The sequence below is a fragment of the Parambassis ranga genome, chromosome 24, assembly GCF_900634625.1.
Source record: "Parambassis ranga chromosome 24, fParRan2.1, whole genome shotgun sequence".
Taxonomy (NCBI): domain Eukaryota; kingdom Metazoa; phylum Chordata; class Actinopteri; family Ambassidae; genus Parambassis; species Parambassis ranga.
This window is the reverse complement of record NC_041043.1, coordinates 12,499,008-12,523,674: the sequence shown is the minus strand read 5'-3', so window position 1 is coordinate 12,523,674 and position 24,667 is coordinate 12,499,008. Positions and strand designations below refer to the sequence as shown.

General features: G+C 41.0%; 1 protein-coding gene across 4 annotated transcripts; it reads right to left on the bottom strand.

The window, feature by feature from the left end:
• Window positions 1-1,693: 1,693 nt before the first annotated feature.
• elovl4b (ELOVL fatty acid elongase 4b) lies at window positions 1,694-7,440 on the bottom strand. 4 transcript variants are annotated; one of them, XM_028397719.1, is made up of 7 exons: window positions 7,124-7,440; window positions 5,216-5,311; window positions 4,458-4,645; window positions 4,086-4,166; window positions 3,430-3,601; window positions 3,223-3,350; window positions 1,694-2,730 (listed from the first exon to the last, which is right to left on the bottom strand). In XM_028397719.1, the coding sequence occupies exons 2-7, from the start codon at window positions 5,280-5,282 to the stop codon at window positions 2,449-2,451; spliced, it is 918 nt and encodes a 305-aa protein (XP_028253520.1). In that variant the 5' UTR covers window positions 5,283-5,311; window positions 7,124-7,440; the 3' UTR covers window positions 1,694-2,448. The 4 variants fall into 4 exon arrangements, with proteins under 4 accessions (XP_028253520.1, XP_028253521.1, XP_028253522.1 ...); XM_028397720.1 differs by lacking the exon at window positions 7,124-7,440 and adding an exon at window positions 5,691-5,796; XM_028397721.1 differs by lacking the exon at window positions 7,124-7,440 and adding an exon at window positions 5,550-5,684.
• Between the last annotated feature and the right edge of the window lie 17,227 nt (window positions 7,441-24,667).

Sequence of the window (24,667 nt, the reverse complement as noted above, 5' to 3'; positions counted from 1 at the left end):
TCCTTCTGCACAAAACCGCCTTGAGGGTAATCTGTCCCACAGATGGAGAGCCAGTAAAACGCTGACTGTTTCCACTCTGTTAGGCTAGAATGAGCTCCTTAGTCATATAATTGCTAATGAGATGAGTGACGGGTCAGGTTTGTGAGGATTTAACCCCTGCAAACTGACCCTTCACCCTCTAGCATACTGGGCCTTTTTCCGGACAGCTGGCTAAAGAAACCCGGGCGGGAAAAAGTAAAGCAGCAGTTTATCTGATGTCTACGTTTTCTGAGTTTGTTGCGCAGAAGTTTTAGAGCAAATACTTGTAAATCTGCCAACACCGATCTGCACACATGCACGGCCCCATCCATGCATACATGTATTTTGCATATTTCTGCAGCAGCAGGGATACAGGTTATAGTGACCTGTGCTAAATGCCTTTGATAGAAAAGCCTTGGCCCTTCTGCAATCCTCTTAGTCTCTGGCTTAGATCCCTCTGTGTCCCCGAGGAGGACAAATACAACCTCCTTGCGCTTATCCCATCCAGTCTATCATTCACATCTACACCCTTCCACCTCCACCCTCAGGCCATAGGTGCAAAGAGACAGGTGGTGGTGGTTCATGAGGATAAGCAGGAGAAGTGTAAAAAAAAACAAGTGCACCTACTACACTGTGAGGGGGGGAGGAGGCAAAGAAGAAAAAAGTGTTTGAGGAAATAAAAAAAGAAGGAAAATATTTAATTTCTTTGGACTTGAAGCAGGCAGTGATACAGAGTGGAAAAGTAAACACAGGATAGTGGATAAATAGAGGTTGTTAGTGAATCCACAATATGGGCAAAGAGCGCGTTTGTTGCAAGATAACTGAAGAAATGCAGCGTGAGAGGGTGGGAGGAGATTTTAACCAGGAGGTTAGATCCACAGCATACAGATCATCACATGTATACTATAAATCAACACTATGTCAAAGCCAACTGTTAACTAATCCATACAGTTTGAGAGCTACAGCAGCAACCTGGTGGTGGTGGATTAGTGGATGGTTCTCTTTCAGTGACCTGCTTTCCTGGGTAACTTGTGGAGTGACGTGGAAATAAGCTCTTTTGGAGCTAAAGCCAATTTACCCCCAAAGATTAGGGCAGATCTGTCTGGACAGGCCAAAGACACAGCCTACCTCTCTCTCTCTCACACACACACCTATAAGAGCTCTTTCCATCCGGAAGATTCTGATGGAAGAGAAGAAGGTGAGAAAATCCTAGGCTGAGGGACGGGATGTCTTTGGTGTCCGACTGGGTCGCATCTTGCTTTTGCGTATTGAATACAGCAGAACTTTAGCAGCATTGTATTTTTTTTTTTCATCTGCTTGTGTTTACACTAAATTTAACACAATGACACACAATCTGTGTGGTGCTGACATGTCTTTATTTCAGGTATATGCACAGCCTCCAGGCTGTGTGACTTTGCTTTTAATAAGACAATTAAATTACCATTAGTTTTCTTTTTTCGATTTTTTTTTTTTTATATTTTATTTTTAAAGGTTTCCCTTCAGTCCTTTGTGGCAGTGAGATCATGTTGAGCTGAACTTTAATTCCTTATTCTTGCATCTCAGGTACATCACAGCAACAAAAAAAAAATAAAATAAAATAAAAGAAATAAACCACGAGGACCCACAATTGCATAAATTCTAAAAATTAAAAAAAAGACTAGTTTCATCCCTCAAAGTGTTTTAAACCAGCTTTTTAATCCACCACAATTAACACAGAAAATAGAATGTCATTCTGTAAATGCAGCACAGTTATCCGTTTCAGACAGCAAAGATATGTAAAGTCCATGACTGCAGTAGTTTAATACAACAGATGGCAGACGTGAGAATATTTTTTCCTTGTTTGCTAATCCACGTTCAATTCTACTAAATATTCGTAAACAAAATGTTTTCCCCCAAAACCAAAGAAACAAAACATTTGCTTGTTCTTTTGTTGGTAATAGTTATATTAATTAAAATCTAATTTTTTAGAGCACTAGAAAAATTAGCATATTAAATACTATATTAAGCTTTCAGTTAAAACAATACTGTAATCCAGAGTACAAAAGTTGGAGGTGAATCTTGGTTGAAGTTAGTGGATGCTGAGCAGAGTTGCAGGTCCTTTATAACATTTTGGTCCTATCACGGTCCAAAACACAATTGGACAGACAAGCACGGATCCTACATGATCAGCATTTTGCTTTTTCTTGATTAAAAAAAAAATGTTAAGAAACAACCCACACCCTTCACCAGAACCCATCACAGACACACCCATGAATACACACCACTACCATTCACCTTCCAAGTTGGTCCCAAATCACATCCCTCTGCGTTATTTTGCAGGGATGGCGTCTTAAGTTTATTTATTTCCCTCCCCTCCCTCCATCTCTGGCCCTTTAAAAACATCTGTCCTCTTCCCCGTGTATCGCCACAACAAGCCCCCTCTTCCGTCATTTACTCCCTTTTTGCTCGTCCTTTCTTTTGCCTCTTTCCATTTTCCTCCACCTCCTCCGCTTTGCTGTGGCCGTTAGTTACCATAGAAGTGCCGTTTGCGACGGGCTTGCCTTCTTTATGTGAAGAGGAAGGTTTGCGTCGGTAAGCGTGGTAGTAGAAGTTGCCAAAGAGGATGATGAAGGTGGCGGTGTAGCCAATCAGGGCCCAGTGCATCCACGCAGGGAACGGACAGTCAGTGTAAAGGGAGTGGATGGTATGGCCCATGGTTGCTTGGAACTGGATCTGTTGGATACACAAAATGTACATACAATATAAGAACAGCACAATCTGAAACAGTAAATGATGTCATGTATGTATAGACGACCCTTCCTCTACATAAAAGATCTACTTTTCAAAGTAGCCAAAAATAGCATTTCCAACCGACTTCAAACTTTGCACTACACGTTGCACTGGTTCAGATAAACATTTGTGTTAGGGGTCACATAGCATGACTATATATCCTTCAGGGGAGGATATATGGTGACTGACAAGGTTCAGAAAGCAAAAGCAGCTGTCCTAGTTTCCAAAAGTCTACAATCCAGCCTCAGAGTCTTTAAACTAATGCCTGCTCATCACAGAGAAACACAGTCATGGGTTAATTATAGATCAATTAACACTGATTAATAGACATTAAACAGCCAAACATCATATTAGACAAGCATGCTAACATAATTTATCAGCTAGATTTTTTTTATGGAAGTGATAATTGGTGCATCCTTGTACGCACTACCTTACCATCTGCATAATGGTGAGGTATTTCTTCCACCAGAGGTACTTCTGCATGTAAGGTCCAAAGGCTGCCAGGCCATAGTAACTGTACATGACGACGTGGATGAAGGAGTTGATGTTTGCACCGAAAAAAGCTGTGGGAAGAGTCACATTCGTGTCAGATGTGTCAAAGGTTAGAAGGTCTAATTGGTTCAAAAGCCCGTTGTACTGTACCTTGCCCACCGGGGACCCACTTGACACCGATCCACCAGAGGATGAACATGGTGCAGTGATGGTAGACATGGAGGAAGGTGACTTGGTTGAACTTTTTCCTCAGAATGAAAAAGATTGTATCCAAGAACTCCACTCCTTTGGAGATATAGTACCACCAAAGAGCAGATGCTATCTAAAGACAAAAATCAGGCCATGGTCTGTCATCTCAGCTCATGCAGGTTTATCTATCATACAAATGGGTTAGATAAGAACTAATTGATGAACTCTGTGACCAGTCAGGTTAGTGTGTGTGGGGTAGTAAACATTGGTGCCCTCTAAGCCAGGTGCATGTGGAATCTCTTATCCCTCATTAATGCTACTGTGAAAGAGCAAGGCCGGAAGGTGGAGACATGGGTGGCATGTTAGGGTGGCGAGACTAAAGGATCCCGCCTCTCAGCAGGGCCACGCCCTCCTTGTCCTGGATTCACTAGTGATATAAAGTTTTATCTCCAAATCCCACATGGCCTTTAACACAGAAGTGACGTACTTTACCTCAGTGGCAGCCTTTCACCTACACAAAGCCCACTGCTTTCTATCGCAAGACTCATTTTGGTACAAAGGTGTGTTTATTTTTGCACTAGTTGTACTTTAGAGATGTTTGCAGGCAGGAAGCTTACCCTGACTTCATTGACATCGTTGGTGTGGTTAACAGGCTGACAGAGGTAGCTGTACCCGGCTCCCGTAGTGCCGAGCACCAGCTGATGAGAAGGAAGACACAAAGTGTGAACAAAGACGGACGAGACAGCAGGAGTAAATAGCCTCACAGAATACTCTTATCTGTCTGATCGTGCATGCTGCAAACATGCTTATAGTTATGTATGACAGGAAGCACCATAAAAGAAGCTGCTGCTTCCATGTGGGACAGATAACCTCGTCTGGTGTGTGCTGGGCAAACACAGAAAATCTGAGCAAACATATCCCGAACCGATTTCCTAGAAATCCTCCAGGTATCTACTCTTCCAAAACTCAACACACCACACCACACCAACCTCTTTTAAGATGTAGAAGTTGAGGGCCACCATGCTGAAGTTGTAGACTATGAGGGTCTTTCTGAATTCGTAGGGCTTACGATTTAGCATGTACTTTGGCCCCACCAACAAAAAGATCAAGTACAGTAAGGTGATGGCCAGAGTGGGGAAGATGGATGACATCATCGGCCAGTTCTCCACCCTCTTGTCTGGGGTGGGGAAAAAAAAGGGTTAGTGTCAGTGGGGAAAATGAAATAAACTTGTTTCAGTCATAGTGTAGCAATCTGATTATTGATGTATTTCCTGACTCTAAATCGATTGATTAAGGGGGGAGGATGGTGGCGTCCATGGCGGTAGATGTTTCTCTGATCATCTATTATCATCATTATATTTGAGAAAATGAGACAGATGCTGTGCATTGATGCTTAAAGGTTTCTTGTTTAGCTATTGGAGACACTACAAAATCCTCTATATATGAAAAATGGACTTCTAACTACAATTTATCACCATTTAATGAGTAAGCACTTTATGTATTCAAACATTACATTGAAAAAAAGTGGCTTCCTGGTACAACTCTGACCTGACTTAACTACTTGTTGAATATAATATGAAAATGCATGCATTGCAATGCAAATAGGATATAAATATGATAGAGTAAAATCTATGCAGAACAATTTACATTTACATTTTTCAAAAAGGCAGCTGCACACAGTCTGTGGGTGTATTGGTGCTCTGGCTGCCCATGTGTGATGCCTCAGAAACGGGTGATGCCAGCTTACCTGCTATAGTAAGGCTCCATTTGTAAAACTCTAGAATGTCATACACATAATGTGTCACAACCTCCATGGTTGGCCCTGCCTCTGGTCTTGATTATACTGTGAGAAAGACAGAAAGAGAGAGACACAGAGAGGAAGAATTCCACAGTCAGTGAGAGCCACCCAGATTAAATTACAAGTCATCCACATCCCATCAGGGTAACTGGTATCATGAGGAGCCACAGTGTGGAAGCTTGTTCCATACTGCACGAGGACACAGACATTTGTTTGTGTCCCCCGAGGTGGCAAGAACAACAATAAAGTTCGCTTCGGCCCAAACTTTTTTTTCATACTTCACCAGAATCGTGTGTGCAGAACTCCTCATGCGGCCCCTCTGCAGCTCCCTGTGTGTGTGTGTGTGTGCAGCGCACAGGTTCTGAACCTTTCGCTGCTGAACACCGGCAGAAAAAGCCCGTTTAGGTGAACGTTATCTGTTTACCTGGATAAGGAATGATAACGAGCTGATAATGTTCAGAGGTGGGCGCATGTGTTCTTAGCATGATGACAGATTGGACCATAGGTATCATGGTGTGACCTGCGCGGATTCTGCGCTTCTCCACACTGACCACGCCCACAACGAGATCCTGACCAATCACACAACAGTTTTCGGACCCGACCGAGAAAAAAGTTCTGCCCAGACGAGAAGCAGCGCTCCATACAGAGTGTATGGATCAGCCTTATTGTGGATGTCTCAGATCTGGATTTGATGTGTCATGATACACAGCAGCAGCAGCCCATAATAATAATAAAAATAATAATAATAATAATAATGGAGTATATGTTCCACTCCTTTGTTGTCTTCGCTTACCCTCATTTGCAACAGCATGGTAACACAACCTCTGTCTGCTTAATGTGCTTTTCATTGATTGTTACGATTGCTGCTCAGTCACAACATTTATTGGATAATTATCGGAGCCCGGATGTTGGATATTTGATTGACTTCTCTCAGATGGATGGATGTGCACCTCATTGACACTAATTAGGCAGCGTTACATAAGTAAAAGTTCTTACCCAGAGAGCTGGGAGAGCAGGTGTCTCTGTATTAATCTATAATTAATCCGATGCGTCAGATTATCTGTCCTTTAAATAATTAATACCTTCAGTATACAGTAGCTACTGCGCACCAATGAGAGTTCACTGAAGGCAGGAAAGTGCTGAGTGTTTGCACTGAAACGGACACATTGTTTCGCGTGCGGCTTCATATGATAACATATGCAGTCTGGGTTTTTAGTGTGGATGCGGAAGCGCTGGAATGAGACTGGAAAAGGGTTAACCGGCTCTGTGAGCGAACAAAAAGACTGGGGCCCATGTGTCAGCAGGTTTCGGTCGGACTCGCTCAAGAGGCTTAAATTCAATTGATCAACGAGCTTAGATGAAGGCCTAAGTACAAATGCCCAACTATCCACAAGCTGGTTTGATGGTTATCTGCCTGCATGTGCTGTGGCACAGAAAACAGACCTGCTCATGTATATCAAATATATAACTTTGAAGGCACACTTTTCATTTTAGAATAAAAAAAAAAAAACAACTAATATTTATTCAACACATGTCTCATCAGTACAATTACATTACCCCACACCTGCTGTATCCTAATAAATAAACACATATGTTGTAATTTAAGCGAATTTAGGCTTAATAGGTCGGTGGCTGGGATGTAATAGAAAGAGTTAATTATCACAAAAACAAATTATCCATGCAGAAGTAACCGATTTGTCGCGGACAAAGAGCCAGCCAACGGTTACCCAATTAACCCCAAAGTAGGGCTGAGAACTGGGCGTTAGCCAGCTCTGGAGCTATAACAAAAAAAAGTACCTCACAACCTAAAATACGATGAAAATGCACCCATATATAAATAAAGATGCTCATACTTACGCCCTCGATATTTAAAAGCGTATAATGACATCCGGTGCAATTTGATGCCCAACTCCTTTCAGTTACTGCTCCCCTCCTCCTCTTCTTCTTCTTCTTCTTCTTCTTCTTCGTCTGCCTGCTAATCAGTTTCTTCTCCGGTTACAGCGCGACATTAAACAGCAAATTTGGCAAGAAACTTGACAAGGCAAGTGGAAATCTATGACTAAGATAGGCCAATTATGCATGTGGTCTGCGCCGGCCGCTCAGCCGCATCTTCTTATTCTTCTTCTTCTCTCAATCTCCTGGACAAGGAGAAGCCAGAGCGCATTGCGCATGCGTGCATTTGGCTCTCGTGTTCCGCGTACGTACACGCTGTTGGGCACATCTCAAATTCTGAACGTTGACCCAGAGTCAGTAAATAATCAATGAATGCACCACAGTGGCTGCAAACGTGCTTTAAACGCATCTTAAAAGCATGAATTTGAATAAACTCGTAAAAGCACGCGTTTCTATGCACTAATCCAACTGTCTGCCTTTGTCTGGCTTTGTGTGCTGCTTCTGCAGGTGGACTGGCTGGTGGGTAATGTGCTGCTTATCCCACTAGATGGCGCTGACGACCTGTCAGTGGATCTTCACTTCACCTGCAGCTCTACCTCTGCAACAGGGGAGGTTTCTGTGAAGGAAGGCTGGCTCCTCTTACAGTAAGTCAACAGTGAAGTTTCATTTTTCTTTTTCACTTTAGTCGACAAAACAACAACAACAACAACAACAACACAGGTCGCACAGTTTGGCTATAGCGCCACAAAAACTGCAAGCACATGTGCGTCCACTAGTTCATTCATTTAAGCTGCGGCACAGTTACATACTGTGAAATGCTTTCAAATAAGCAATAGACACCTTTTTAGGAGTAAAACTGTCATTTCTTCATCATAAATACATCTATTACCTTCATATAGAAACAGTGAAGACTACCAGGTTGTTTTTTTCTATCAGCGTTTATACTGAATTTGCCTTGATGGTTCATTTCATGACTGGAATTGCAGTATAATTACAGTGGTTATTTGCTCATAGAAACCCTCTCATTACCAAAAGTGATCCCTGAGGCATCCTCTCCTCCACCGATTAGAACAGAATGCTATCTTATTGGTGTAGTGTGTCATGCAGTTTGCTTCATCTGCAGCTGGTGTCACTTTCCCTTTTTGCAGAGTTTGACTGTGAATGAACAGATCAGGAGGATCTGCGGTTGTGTTTAATGTGTGTGTTCACCTGTCTGCCTGCTCGCTGGCGGTCTAACACACACTTTTTTTGTGCTGGTTTTGGTTTTTTGCATACTAATAATGTGGCGTTCTGTCATCATCAGAAATGTCATTGCTGCTGGTGTAGAGTTCCATCAGAGGCTGGCATGGCTGCAGATTATGGTCTGAATAGTGCACTAGTGATACTTGGCTCTGTGTAAAGCAGCATGGGTCATGAGACGTTGCCATCTGGTCGATGGGAATTAGACATTCTCGGGGTGGTCGTGCATACTTTCCAAGAGTAGGTGAGAGAAGCCTGAAAATCCAGGAGAGGCTCAGAGGAGAGTTGCTGATAGGAATACCAACCCAGGTACATTCAGGGCTGCAACACAGGCTGCAGATCTCCCAGGAGGAGCTGAAGGAAGCTATTGTAATATATATATATATATATATATATATATATATATATATATATAATATATATATATATATATATATATATATATATATATATATATATATATATATATATATATAAATATATATATATATATATTTTAAATACTTTAATAATTGCTTAACAACAGAGTTGTCATTGGACAACCCTGCTCTACCACTGAGCCACTGCTGCCCTAAATGGGGGGAGCTCCGCTGTATCTCTGCTCCCTCTGTTGCTATAGTGACCTTGTTGTACTTCAGAATATATGGAAAGATTTTTGTGGAAATCAAGATTTAGAGACCTTATAAAAAGTTGGTAACAACAAAGCCATCACATGCACTTTTGATTGCTTAAATAAAAATGATTATGTGTGGCCTCACAGCAGAGCTCAGATATAATGTGTTGAGTAAACTTCCTGTTTTTTTTTTTTTTTTGCTCTTCCTCTTTTTCTTTCGTTTCTTTCTCATTCTTGTCATGTTTGCACTTTCTGTCGCTTCGACTTCTACTTCACTGCCGGGGGCCCGCTGTGTGTATTGTGCTTTCACTGCTCGTAAAGTTACCGTCTGTTAATCTTACACACAGTTTTATCGCTCTTCATGGTCTTCATATTTCAAAGGGGGTTTTCTGGCAGTGCTATTTTTTAAAAGGGTAAACATTTCACATTTTTCCAACCCAACCAATGCCAGAGCATGGCTACTTTAAGTCATCCATCAGAGATATATTAGTGTATGATTTATACTGGAACACGTCAACCTCTGAAGTTTCCTGCTGTAAGGGCACATTCACAGCCAGCAACCTGGGTTAAACTGTTTTCCACACATACTCCTGGCGCAGTGCACGGCTTCATTTGGGGAAATACCACTTTTCCAAAACATTCTCTCAGTCACTGGATAATTTCTTTCACACAAATCTCCTGTAACAGTGAGAGGTGAAAGGTCAAGACCATGCAACATGAAGGGTCTACCTCCAAACATTTAGACATTATCATCAGAGATCTGTGATGATGTGTGAGGCGAGTAGCACAGATAGGAATAAAACTATAACTCGGTCAAGATGTATTTTAGTATCCAGCGTCTGTTTCAGCACGTGCTGCCAGGAAATTACAGGCTCACAGAGATTTGGCTCTCCGAGAGTGTGTGTGTATATACTTACTTCTCTCAATGGTTCCTCTGTGTGTATTAATTCATTCTGTAGGTGTGTGTGATAAATCTGAGCTTGGTGCATATTTATAAAGCATATTTTTTTGCTGCACGTTGTGGGGTTATATGTCATCCTCGGTGCATCGACTTTTCACTCACAAACAGCTCAGCTCACGCTCCTTTAATTAGTTAAACTTAACTGCAGTTTCTCCAATTGCATGTAATTGCCTTGAGTGGTTTTCGTTCGCTCTCTGTGTGTGTGTGTGTGTGTAATCTGGACGAGGTCCGCTCCATTAGACACTTTTCATATGGTCTTAATTTGAGATCTAGCTGGCTTCATTCAGTAGCTGATCCCTCTCTGTCTGTAGTGGTTGACTAGATGTGGCATTAGGTCACACAGCTTGTGCCATTTTGGGGATAGCTGGGCTTTTTTTACTGCTTCCCATAAAAACAGGAATTGAGCTGTACCACTTACATATATGTACTTGTGTGCACCCACACACACTCTTGTCCTCATTTGGCCTCTGGGTAAGGGGAACTCCACCCCCCCACCACCACCCCTTCCCCACCACCACCACCACGGCTGCAGGGTGAGTGTCCAGGGACTGTGAAGTGCCTCAACCCCAGGCCGATGATGGAGGACCACTTACTGTTTTCTGTTTTCTTTCCCTTCGCTCATCCTTTTTTTCCCCCTCTCCTCCTCCTCCTCGACATATTTTCTTCTGTTTATTCTTTTCTCTGGTTGCTCGTTTACTGTGCGTTTTGCTTCCTGTCTCTCAACCCCAAACCATTTTCATTTATCATCATCTTTCATCTTCTCGTTTACTTGCATATCACATGACCATCGACCATTTGATGTGTACACCACACACACACACAATATTATTTATTTATTTTAAATAAAAATTTAAATTTATTTTTGTTATCTTTAAAAGGTAAAAACTCTATAGCTTCCATGTCATGTGACAAACAATTGACTACAAAATTGTAGTCCTATAATAATATAATACAAATTAGACACACCTGTTTTATTCAGATTCGAGGGCCCCTTTTATTGTATATTTAGAATTTTAGTAAAGCAAATTTAGATTTGTTTCCACTGCAAAAATCAATACTTTATCAATAGCTTTCATGTCATGTGACCCAGTTACTCTGAATCTGAAAAGAAAAAAGAAAAGTAAGACAAATTTATTTTTCTAGCAATATATAAATTACATTTTTGTATTCATAATGTAAAAATCTGTATTTCTTTTTAGTAGCGTCTTTCAACATGTGACCGTGTAAGATGAACATGAGCCACACCTCTTTCAGTTGAATTTGATGGCTTCTTTATATATTATCTATATTCTATGGAAGATTTATGTATAATGGAAAAATTAATATCTTTATCAATGGTTTCCATATAAGGTCTGTACTGCTAATCCAGCGCTGTGGAAACACACTGTAAAGTCTGCTCTAATATTATGTATTACATGTAGGGCGGCCTGTCAGTCACTGCTGAGTGAGAAACCACAGACATAATAGAGAGGGAGGTCTCTGGATTGCTGCTGAGCTCTTTGGCTCACACTCTTCTTCTGTCCTCTGATGTAATCTGAGTCTCGGCTCTAAGCTGCGGCCTCCGCTAATAAGGAACGGCATACATACCTTAACCTATGCAGTGATCCTAAAAAACTGTTGCTTCATGCACTTAATGAAAAGTGGGCCTGCTGGAAGATCCAGAGAAGGCTGAAAGCAAAGTAGAGGTCACTGAAATGTTTCGTCTGTCTGTAGCTGCATGTTATTTCTCAGCCTTTAATATATTCTAATGATTCACAGCACATTGTGAACAGTGTTACGACCCTGGCTCAGGGGGTAGCAACATGACCAAAAAAAAGCAAGTGAAATAAAACAAGAGCTGCATTTATTTACAAATTAATTTACAACAGAACCAAGGGAATAAAACCATGTGGTGTGGCTCTGCTCCTGCTGGCTGAGGGAGAGAGAGAGAGAGAGAGAGAGAGAGAGTGAAGGGTGGAGGAAGGGTCATCAGATGACCAGGTGCAGCTGATCAGGAGAAGGCCCCTGTTGATTGGGTGTCTGAAACAAAGAACAGGACCCCCCATTGGACCACTTTATCATGCATGAGGAAACTCCAGTTATTATTGGACTACCAGCATTCTAGTAATGCTTTTTTCAAACTCCTCTTACCCATCGTGAGCAACATTGTTATGTCTGTGATAACATTCAGAAGTGAACAGTTTCCTCTGACTGAAGCTCGCTGGAAGCAGTTGCAAGTTGTTCACTGACTTGGCATTACTACATGAAACCTGATCTGATCTCAGGTTTTTTCCTCGCTGACACAGAGCGCAGCCATATTTCGACTGCAAAATTTAGATAGCGTGGTGATGGATGGTGTAATCTACACCCATAAAGACTGGGTCTACATTTTATATCTTATTTATATCTTTCTTTTCTATGTTTTATTGCTCTTGATTTTATACTGTGCTCTTTTTTGTGGCTTTAAACCGGGACCTGAGGCCTAAATTTGTACCATAAACATGTAAATGTGAGCTGGTATGGTACAATAAAAGTTCCCTGAGTCCTTGAAGTGCTGCCACACAAAACAAGAGTTATTGTATCAGGCGACAAAAAGTGAAGCCAGGAGAGAGAGAGAGAGAGAGGGTCTGTAACTGTGCGCCTGCAAAGCAGGAGGCATTTCCGGCGCAGCGCAGTCACTAATTATATTTGCAGCTGCTTCAGGACCAGCTCTGCCATTAAGCCCATAATGGGGACATGGTTAATGGGCACACGGGCTTCATCGGATTGCTCAAGCTGTCCTGTCCTACCTCTCATTCACACGCTGTGGACAGACTAGAAAAGAGGAAATATGAAAGGATGTGGTCAAAGCTAATGCTCCACAGTTTATTGCGTCAAGCTTTTAAACTGAAAGAATTAGTACATCATAAACCAGACAGCTTCATGAGACTGCAACATTTCTGACCCAATGCTTCACTTTATTAACCATGAAGTACTCCACAGTAAAGACGGGTGAACTGCAGTTCTTGTCACCTCTCCATTGGCTTTGTCTCTTAGCCCTAGAGGCTAGGGCTGTTTAATTTATACCAATAATCTATCTTGTGTATGTGCTATACACATGGACAGATCAAGGACAGATGGACAATCAAAAATGATTTGGGAACAGCATTTACACTTGTCAGCGTACACTACAGATATTTTTGCTAGATCTGAACAGTAAATAGATGTCAGTGAAGTCGCCTGTAGGTTTCTGAGGAGCTGGAGTGTGAGTGAAGCTGAGGCGTGCTTTGTCAAGCCCATAATTATGCGTCCTATTATGATAATTATGAATGAGTTATAAAAAAAAGACAGTTGTCTGTGATGTGACATGTTTATTTTCACTGTAGAGTTGTCATTTTGACATGGCAGTCAATGGGGATTGACTCACTTTTGGAGCCCAGTCCATGTAGAGTCTGCAGTTTTTAAACCCTTCTGCACAGGCTTCATGTCTCAGCCCCTTGTGTGTTCTAACTATACATTTTGTGTTTTGATTTTGCTGTTTCATGCCATGTAGTGTCAGGGAAGGACTGCCTACCTATCTAGAATGCTATTTACAAGCAAAGCTTAAAATGCATAGTATGGACCTCTCATCCACATCGTGCTAACGTAGCATCAGCGACTACATGGACCACACACTGAACATCCTTCATATTTATTTCAAATACTGGGGTGTTGCCATGATGTTTTGATTAAGTTTCCATCACTTCAAAAGGACTTTATATGAAGTACATAGACTTTCATTGTTCTGGATATTCTTCAGCTGTATTTCCACCATCAGGAGCCTGTTGGAATTCACCAGCTGTGAGCTCAATTGCGGAGCCTACCTTTGCCTGTGAGGCTGCATTGCATATTGCTTATGTTGGTATGTGGTATGGAATTGGGACAGCATTAGCTGCAGGTAGGCAGTGCAGGTATTGCAGTCGGTAGTTAATCCTCTGCCCCACTGAGCTCAAAGTCTCTCAGCGCTGTCACGTTCCGTTAATGTTAATCTGAAGTGGATGCGCTGCCAAGTGGCTGACCTACTGCCTGCAAGTCTGCTGAGGTTAGTGTATGACGTCAGTCAGGGAGGCAGGAGTGACCTTTGCCAGAGTGCTGCCCTGTGACGCTTACTGCCAATTACATGGATTTAAAATGACCTTTGCTAACACTTTAAAATGTCTAAGTTGTATATTCTAATTATTTGCGCTGTTAGATGTTTGTCAAATATGGACATAATAAATCCCAACTTACCCAAATATGGGCAAAAACTGCCTATTTCTGCTGTGAAGTTTTAGCATTTTAGCGTGGAGAGTGTGGCGACTGTGTGACGGGAGCAGTTTTTTTTAAATGTGTTTAATGTCATAAATACGAGTTTTGAGATATTTAACACCAGTCGTTTTATGCCAAATTTAGCCGTTATTAACAATGAAACTTAACCTTGGGCGAAAACAAAACAGCTCCTGGTGTCAGGGGGACTTAAACCCTGGAATCCTGAGTGAAAGTCTGTTGCATTGCATGTACCCCCTAGCCACATAACACAGTCTGACGAGGTTGTAACGATCTTGTGACCAGATGACAATATGTCCATATGCTCTGTTAACATACACGTAACCATGAGTCACATCTGGAGTATCATCAATTAAATCAGGCATTTTGTCACAAGGACATCTCTGAACACGAACGGTTAGCTAGATGTTAGCTTTTAGCTCTCACTGTAGACAGGATATATATAAATATAATATAATATATAATATAATATATAATATAAATACACAGAAATGTATTTATAATGGATGGAATGAAGTTTCCTGGATACTAGTATAGTCACTGCTGTGGCTTTAAAATGTACAAAAGTGTTTTAAAATCTTATTTTTACCACAGTGATAAGAAATGAAGGCCCTTTTCTTTATACCTTCTGCAAGAAAGTGTTTGTTGTCATCAAAAGTTTTGAATTAAAGCAAACATCATTTATTTTTGTCTGAATGGATAAAAAAAATACTTTAATTAGTTAATCCTTTAAGCTTTATTTGTATGTGCAGTCTTCTTAGTTTCAGGTCTTCTAAGGACAGCTGGATGTCCCACAGACACGTTTATTTTTTCATTGGGTGATGTTCTAGAAGTTTATGAATAAAAGGGTTTTTTTGCGTGCATGTTTTCAAACCCGCACACACCATAGTATCGTAACTCTCACCTATGTAGACTACAGTAAATCTGTCTTCTTATGTTTAATGAGAGACTAAGTGTTACTAGAAGTTCATCCTTTCCTGACCAGCTAACCAAAACCTCTTATGGATGTACGATTGTGGTTGTGGAAAGCATGATTAGTATTCTTTTCATGGGTTTTACTTAGCAACAAAAAGGATGATTTGCATGGGAGAGTAAGTCCTACGAAGCAACAGAACGGGGAGTAAACTCACTGACTACGGTATTTTGCCTTGGGTAGAAGCCTCATAGTGGCTCTAAGCTGAATATATAGCTGCAGCCAGTGTTGTCATGACAACAAACAGGGCCTGGTTTTGTCCAGTCTGCAACACGTCCTCATGAAAAAAAAGAAAATCCACATTTGGTTGATACATTCGCCAGATATGACACATGGTTATATTTATGGTATTTATGGAACATTTGAACCTCAGCCACCAGAGAAAACATGTGTCTATTTTTTTCCAAGAGGGCCCCTTAAAGTGATAAAACTCAATTGTTGTTAATTGCACTTCTGCGTGTCAGTAATTACTTGCAATTTTCTGGTGTATTCTAACAAAGTGGTAGTGATGTGTCGGTTGCGAACGTTTCCTTGAATATGACCTAATCTTTTATATGACTCGGGAGCGATGAGTCATATCAGTGAGTGATTCGTTCTCTCGCCACCCGGCAGGCAGCCGCATAAGCTCAGTCAGGACAGGAAACAGAAATAATTAGTTCACGTTCGTCCTCGGGTCCTCGTTCTTTTGTCACATGACAGCCAGGCCGCTCAGGCTGTGTAAGAAGCAGTTCTCCTTCTCCTTCTGATTCTTTGTTCATTTGTCACGTGACATCTACCTAGTCACTGTCTCGCTGTTAAACAACAATGTCAGGGAGGCTGCAGGACAGAAGTCACTGTATCGTGGTGTGTATTTGCTCTCCTAGGTTTTCACGTTTTGAATTGCTTGTGGTAGTTGTGTATTATACTTTTAGGTAACGCAAAACATGTTGTCTTCAGTATTTAGTGTTTGAGAACCGCAGAGGTTCCACAAGAGGGATACAGCGCCACCTGCTGTAAAAATGAACGAAATGAACAAAATCACAAAAAGATTCGTTCAATTTAGTGTAACTGAACTGAGTCAGTAAAAAGAGTTGAACTTCCCAACACTACAAAGTGGTCTTGTTTTCCTTACAGCTGGATTTGTCCATCACTTTTTGTGGTCCCCCTGGAAACATTCATATTGCCATAGCTATAGCCATTCTTTACCATTAACTGTGCCAAAACAAACGGAATATGTGTCCAGACTGGTGTCCAACCTACTGACTGTTCCGTGATAAGATATCTTCCAGTGTACTCAGAGTGATGAAACATGCTAAAAATATTCACATATGGTGCCGCGTTGTTGGCGAGTGGCATGTGTAGATATCATTATCCTGAAAAATCCATTAACTAAAGTCTGGGCTCTTGTTGACCTATGGAACATGTGTATTATAGTAGAAAGGTACACAGTGTACAAGTGCTTAATGGACAGTATATTTCCTTGTGAAGGCTGATTTATATTTGATATTGTTTTTTTCCCCCCTCCAAAATAGACCACAATAGCTCATGTACTACATCCAAGCATCTCTATGGAAAGCAACAAGATTCATTTAATTTTCAAGTGTTTCATTTTCTTACAAAACCACAATGTTTTTCATGTCGATGTCGATAATAAAAAGATGAGTCATTATTAAAACCTGTGCTCCCACTTTTCGTGTCAAACAAACTATTGTCAGAATTGGAAACTTGTGTGCTGCTCTAATGTCCTGTGTCTGTTACAGCCTCAGCTAATACCTTTCCTAATGGGTTTCTGATGAGGTATGAGACCTCTGGAAGACACCGCTCTCAGGTCAATAGAGGGTTTTTGTTGCTGTTGTTGTTGTTGTTGCTCTCTTGTGCATTTAAAAAAGTGAAATACTTGCACAGACAGTTTATTTTCTCAAGGACATGTCTCTGCAAATACAAAAAGCCCTAAAATGCTGCTCGTTCTGTTTTCTAAACAATTGTGTAAAATGTCAGAATGTATTTCAGAAGACATTGAGACGACATTGAGAAGAGAAATAGCTGGCATTACTGTTCGATTTCCCTTCGGTCGGACGATGCAAAAATGCATTTCAGATCTTCCCTCAAAATGCTGAGGACACAAGGAGATTATTGTAACAAAGGACAAAATAAAAACCACAGACGCACATGCACAGCATCCAGACAGCGCTTTGAGCCTCCCCGAGGATGATTCATCCTCGTCTGATGTGGTTAACGACGACCAGGGTTTCCGTGTTTGCTCGAATTCCGCCCTTGCAGCCACATGGGACATGATAGGTTGAGAAGCGACATTTAGCTGAGTCATCAAAACGTTTCCTTCATTCCCACATTATTCCTGCGGTTGCTGACTCCGTTAAAGAAGCCATAGTTCCCCGCTGAGACAATAGAGTTAGACATGTTTATTGGGCCAGCTGATAGAGCTGATTATTATGTATCATGCATAAGCATAAGGATAACTAGCTGGCTCCCTCATTGGCTATCCAACAGGTGTAATCAGCATAATTCTGTCAGAAAGGTCAATCAGCAAGTCTAGGATAAAGAAACAACAAATCCTGAAGAAAACACCACCTTTGGTCGATAAAAACATCCTGCAGATATGATGCATGGTTACGGTTATACCAATGGAACATATGAATGTATTACCCCATTACGACGCATCACTATCTGTATGCTAATAGAACGTTTGATTGTATTTCCCAATGTCACCCAATTATGGGATCAATGCAGGCATTAAAGGTAGCTGCAGGCAGCATAGCGGAGCTTCGTGTAGGAGTCCATGGATCAAGTCCCCCCTGACCCCACAAGCTATTTTGATTTCATCCGATGTAAAGTTTCATTCTTTGCCCACAGTTAGGTTTTGTTTTCACTCACAGTTAGCGTTTGGCATAAAAAACTAGCGGTTAGGTCTTAAAACACACAACTTCGTAACAATTAACAGTTTTTTAAAATAAAAATTGTTCCTATCATGGTCACTATTTAGTCCCTGCCCCTATGAACACATGATTGATTTAGCAGGAGAAATACACACAAATGTTTTGTTTTCAAAAGCTGATATATCAACCTCCTGTTATGTTTACCTGGTAAGGACAGGTTAGAAGCTGTGTGATTTAAAAGAAGACAATCGCTTTGTCAATATATGTATATGTCAGCATCAATAGTTTTTTAGTTTAGTTTTTTGTACTTAAGTAAATTTGTACGTATTTATACTTTACTTAAGTAAAAATAATAGTGCATACTTTTTACTTTTACTCAATTACATTTTGCAGCTATTATTTGTACTTTCTACTCCACTTACATTTTGTTACATTTTATGAATACAGTTTTGCCTAAATCTCGCCTCGATAGAAATATGGATTGTGTTTCTCTGAACTTTAAACCAATCAGGTGGCTCCATTAGCTCCAATGATAGCAGTGCAGGAGCTACACGATAATTGTCCAGTGATGTGGTATCCGTCCATCTTGCAAACATGAAAGCAAAAAAAAAATATTTAATATCCAAATATATTATTGTATGTCAGAACATAAGTGGCTTTCAACATCAGTAACTTTGATAAGCACATTAAATTTGACCTCACAAGAGCTATGTGTAGATTTTCATGTTGTCATTTTGGTGTCAGGCCATGATAGCTCATGCTACGTTAGTCCCATAACTGTAGTAAAACTGGTTTAGCCACAACAATCACTAAATGAAAAGCAGATGAAGTAAATTAAACACACCCCAGAATTCTGAGTCTGTATTATATTTATATTTTAAAACAGACAGTAACTGATTCAAATTCGAGACACCAAAAATCCCATTATATGACATGAAGTCAGCTTTATCTACACAATTCCCCTGCACATTTAGTTGTTTTTTTATATTATTTTAAATACACGGTTACAAACTGGTGGATACGCTGACATCCAGCAGATTACAGAGCTAAGAAGATGTGGCCTCCAGCTGCAAAAACAAAGAGATTTTTATCCTTTTCTAGGATTTTCTTATCTTCCACCCTTAGGTTAAGACACCTGTCTTGTTTGCCAGTGTACCAATCAGAGCAAGGACTAAAGGAATGCATTTTTCTGAGGCGGTAGTGTCTGCTATACTGAAAGATGACATGCAAATTGTGACCATGTGGTGATGGAAGGTAAGGGCTGTAATTTAGGGGGGCGAGAAGAAGCCTTGTACGACTCTTGCATCTGCTATGACTGTATAATTTATTGTTCTGTCAGTGCTGGGTACATAGGAGGGGCTGGGACATTATGTCAGGCATGTAGTTTGGAAACAGGAATGGGATGAGCCGCTGTATATCACAATCTGGAAGATACAGATGTTGACAGGTTTTCGACATGAAGAAAAGTTTCAGGATTAAGAGCCATTATAAAAAAATACAGCAAAGAATAAAAAATGAATACAGTGTCTGTGCATCCAGGTGCACAAACACCTTAGGCTACTTATTAATCAAAACATACTTGCAAAAAATCACACCACATTTGGTTACTAATACATCTGTCAAATGCAACACATGGTTTTGTTTATGCTAATAGAACACATGGACATATTGGCCAGATATGATGTTATGTTTATAATGCTAACAGAGTCTGAATATGGGACTCCCCCATTAGGCTGTTAGTCTTCATTAGGCAGCTGTTTATGCAACCGACTGTCAGTCAGGAGTCCAGGGTTCAGGTCACCCTGACACCCAGAGCTGTTCTGTTTTCAAACCCAATGTGGCATTAAAAAAAAAAAGTTTGAAAGTTTAAAGTTAGACAATTAAAATAGAGTGAGGGTTTCCATCCAGCTATCCATTATCGTTTAACCCGCTTCATCCTGCTGTGCAGGGTCACAGGGGGCTGGAGCCTATCCCAGCTAGCTACAAAACCCTGGACAGGTCAGAGTGAGGGTTTCTGTAAAGATCATCCTAAAACAAACCTAGGCTAAAACACATTTTACAAACATGTGGTAAATCAGCTAATTTAGCAGTGTACTTATGAATGTATAGACAATGACAGCTTAATAACTCTCAGATTTTAGAGGAGCACCATATGGATTTTTATTCATCATGGTATCCTTGGGAAAATGTATGCCACACTAAATCTAAAATACTTATGCAACAAAACAGAGGCAAGAAAAAAAAGGATAGGAAGCCTGTTATGCAGTAGTACACAACAGATAACGAACATTTCTGATAATGGCACAGTGATAACAGCCAGAACGATAACTGCAGAGGAGGCCCGCTCTCGCTGTACATAACATGCGATAAGAGGATCTCAAGTAATATTTTCAGATGTATGTTTTATATGTTATCTCGTCAGAGCTAATTCTGATAAAAAAAAGAAAGTTTCCCTCTTACTTAAAGCCTGATTTTGTTGCTGAGATGTTTATTTTAATAACTTAAAATACTATTATTGTTAAAACATGTAAGTTTAACAACCAATCAAAACTAAGCAGGTCAATAAATAGCTGCACTAATATAAAAAAAAAAAACAGTGTAGAATGGCTTCATTTAAATTTGTATGTGGATTTCTGCCTTTGGGAAAATTCTGTCAAATTTTAGCGAACAGGACAAACCTGATCTGTAGTGGTGCTGTGTTGTAAACACACCACATTTACAGCAGTGTCCTGATTTCTTCTGTCTTTGCAGGAGGAAAATAGTTCAGCAGTGATGTCAGAACCTTTATGTTTCAGATTTCTGTTACATTTTCAAACATTAAAATGGAAAAGCCATCTTTTAAAATGACAACTCCAACCTGCTTGCCCTCCCTCCCTCCCTCCCTCCCTCCTGCTGTAGGATGATAATCAGTTAACTCCACAGACAGGAACTCATCTCCTTATTTTTCCCCCTTTCTGAATCCAGTTTTTTTTTGGAAGTACCACAGTGACTGCACTGCTTTTCACTGGCTGAGGCTTGAGGTGACATCATTCAGAAAGAGTTGGACAGTGTTGGACCTGGAGGGAAATGTTTGTCTCTCTCTCTTCTCCTCCACAGTATCTCTGAGAATTATTGTTGAGGAATTAGGCCAGAGCCACTGCAGCCAGCGTGCTTTATCCTCTGATTAAAATAACACGTGCAAAAGCAAAACTGTCAGCGTGAGGGAAGGGAAAAGAACTTTCTTGAAGACGAGCCTGTGTCCGCAGCGCTGTTCTAAATGCGGGCCTGAGTATCTACTCCCCTCCATATGTCACCCATGAAGTGATAAGACTCTAAATACTAAGCTTTTTTAAAAATGCTAGACACCAAACTCTCGAGCACATCTCTACTCATTTCACCCTGAATTACCTTTGTCCCTGCTGTCAACCCCTCTCTGTCTTTTCCTCGTCCCTCCCTCGCTCTCTCTCCCCAGATATCTGCTCACCAGCTGCGCTCAGATGGCTGAGAGGAGCAGACAGGTTGGGTTTTTCTAGTGTGTGCACACACACACACACACACACACACACACACACAAGGACACACATGCAGACATACATCCTTAGTGTGTCGCCGAGTCTCCTGCTCCAGCAGGGATTCAAGACTTTTTGTCCTCAAGTCTCAGGACCTCTGTTCTCATTTTCCCACATCTTTTCAGTGTCTGTGACCGCATCAATACGAAACAGATGCCCCTAACTCACAAGTGACTGCAGACAAACATGGGTTATGGTCAGAGAAGGTCAGGAATTTGGCTGTTTCTCCGCTCTAATCGGATTAGTGTTTCTTCCTTTTTTTTTCCTCTTTTTTTGTGACTAATAAGAAAGTGATTAGACTGCAGCTGAAAATGAGTAAGGGTTTTGATATTTATTCAGTAATTCTTGATATATCGCAATACAAAGTGAAAGTCAGTTCGGTTATTTATATGTATGTTAACATTTTTTTTATCATCCCTCCGACATTTACACACTTATTCCAGCTCTCATGTAGCACACAGGTTTTGTAGTAGTCTTGGACCTCCAGAAAGTGATCCACAGCCATCGTCACTGTCATAATGGTGACCAGTGAGCTCCCTCTTCATCTTGGGGAAGAGACAGTAGTCTTATTGTGTGACATCGATTGAATAGGGGAGGTGTTAGATGAGTTCAAGTCTATATTCCTGCACTGCTTTTTGTCAGGCTTGTGAGCTTCCTCTGGAGCCATTTCAATGTAGAGGATGTGGAGGTAGAGGCCCATGTAATTGTGTGAATAAAAGATATCACCTTGCCTGTGAGGCTCAGTGAGTTTTCAGAAGGCGTGCACTTACTCCTAGAAGGCCTTAAATGTACACGGAGAAATCCAAAGCTGCATATACCACGCTGCGATGCAAAGGGGCGAGCTGTCAGTTCTCACGTTTAACTGCTAAAAGTGCAACCTGTGTTTTCAGACTGTGTGTTGTTGCCATAGCAACAGGGAGGTTCCCTCGGTTCAGACGAGATGAGCCCTTCTGTTGGGTTTTTTTCTTCTGATTGACTTTTGATGGTGACATAACAGATGGGGTTTCTGTGACCCCGCAGCGGAAAGGGGGCATCAGCGTGTGTGTTTGTGTGTGTGTGTGTGTGTGTGTGAGAAGAAGGGGTCAAATAGAAAGGTAAAAGAGGGGTCGTGAGGTGGATAAGATGAACAGGTCTTGGAGGATGTGAAGGACTGTGGGCCTCATGTGTAAACATAGCTCTACCATGACATGAGAGAAGGCTTCTAGTGTGTGTGCGTGTGTGCACACATCAGGATTTCTTTCACATAATCTAATCAAGCTTCACTTGAGAATCACCTTGGATTTCACAACTTTGAGGCGATAAATAATCTTCTCAGCTCGTCAGTCACGACATGCGAGGCATGAAAGAGTAAAGCCTTCGGTCCGATCTATAGCTTTTCGCTGAGACTTTGCCCTCTCCTTCACACACCCCTCTCAGCGGTGTCTCTGTCTTTGTCCTACCCTAACCTCCAACCTTTGACCTTTCTGCAGTCATCTGAGAGCCCACAGTGGAAGGCCATAAATCTGCTATTAGGCAGACAAGCGGTCTCAGTGAGTTCAGATACTGGACTTCACCTTCACTGACATGGGACTTCTCAGGTTTGTAAAGAATCACATCCATCAGCTGGTGGGAACCAGTGCAGAGCTTGTCTGCCACAGGAAAATAAATAAATGAAAAAGATAATAATGAAGTATGAGTTCATCATAGTTGCACTTGGATTGCCCGACTGTTACTCACTGTGATTTCGGAGAAATGAATTTCCTCATTTTCTTTGAACTCAGAATGTATTCACTCAAACACATCTGTAATTCATGAGAACTTAAATGATTAGACCCATTATTTAGTCTGTTATCATGGACAGTATGCTGTTCAGTATCATTTCCAAACTCTGTCAATAATTCAAAAAATTGCACTGCCTTTCTTTAAACAGAGGAGTGCTGTGTATTTTACAGGTTAAGATAATGTGAAATAACAATTTGAGTTTGATAGGATCAATGAGTGGGAAAAGCCAAGCGACTAAGAGATTACAAAAAGACACTAAATTTGCCTGCCTGAGATCCTCTGGCAAGGATTTACAAGCAGTTTGGTTATATTTGTTGCCTTTCTTTGGGGCTACTGTTGCAAGAAATCTGTGTATGAATACAAGTGAGCCCTGTTCATGCAGCACACATGACCAGCTGGATTCAGGTATATGGATGGAACAGCTGGGGGAAATAAGAGTGGTGGATGTGGACCCAGTGGGGAACTAAGTTGGGCATCTGGAAAGTAGATTTCAATCTTCTCACATGTGAATAAATTCGCATTACAAAGATTCCGCCTGTTTGATCAGCCTGTCTTCACCAGAGAGTGTAGTAAAGTCAAAGTTTGTACATAGCTGTATGCCCCTTCCATGGTCTTGTAAATTAAGGGAATGCTGTGCTAATATCAACCAGAGCAAATGACCAGTGACAAACAATATTAACCATTAACAATAATGGTCATTTGTTGGAAGCAGCATTGCTTCATGTTCCCTAAGAAATGCAACCCAGGTGTCCAAAACTGCAGTTCCCCCCACGGCCTCTAGGGGCTGGCTCTAAAAACGAGCCATTAGAGTTGATTTGATATGCAATATGATTATTTTTTTACACAGTTAATACAGTGTCATATGGCTTTTATTTTTGGGTGCATACAAAAGCCCCCTTTGAAGGAGGCTGTGGGGTGGAAAGGGTTAAATCAACTTTACAGCAGAAATAAACATGACTCTTTTTGTAGATTCCTCTCTTTAATTAAAAAAAGATGTAACATTTTGCATAATTCACGCTATGACTACTGTGAGTGACAGATACGTGCCAACTCACAAGCTTCCTGCTGAACTCCCGCTCGCCCTCTTTGCCTGTATTAGGATTAGTCGGGTGTTTAGGCCTCAGTCATATTGTTTTAGGAATTGAAACTACTTTAAGAAAACATCATGGTTTGATTTACTTTTTCAAAAAGAATGAGTCACAAAACACACATTCCTCTCTACACTTTAAGCAACCCAGTTTTTTACCCAGTAAAAACTATACAAACCAAACCAAAAC

Bases quoted from the DNA above. Each gene is read 5' to 3' on its own strand.
- elovl4b (XM_028397719.1), bottom strand. From the start codon at position 5,282: ATGGAGGTTGTGACACATTATGTGTATGACATTCTAGAGTTTTACAAA. The intron at 4,167-4,457 runs GTTGGTGTGGTG...CCTTCTCATCAG, and splicing joins ACTTCTACATCTTAAAAGAG to CTGGTGCTCGGCACTACGGG. The intron at 3,602-4,085 runs GTAAGCTTCCTG...TTTTGTCTTTAG, and splicing joins ACGATGTCAATGAAGTCAGG to ATAGCATCTGCTCTTTGGTG.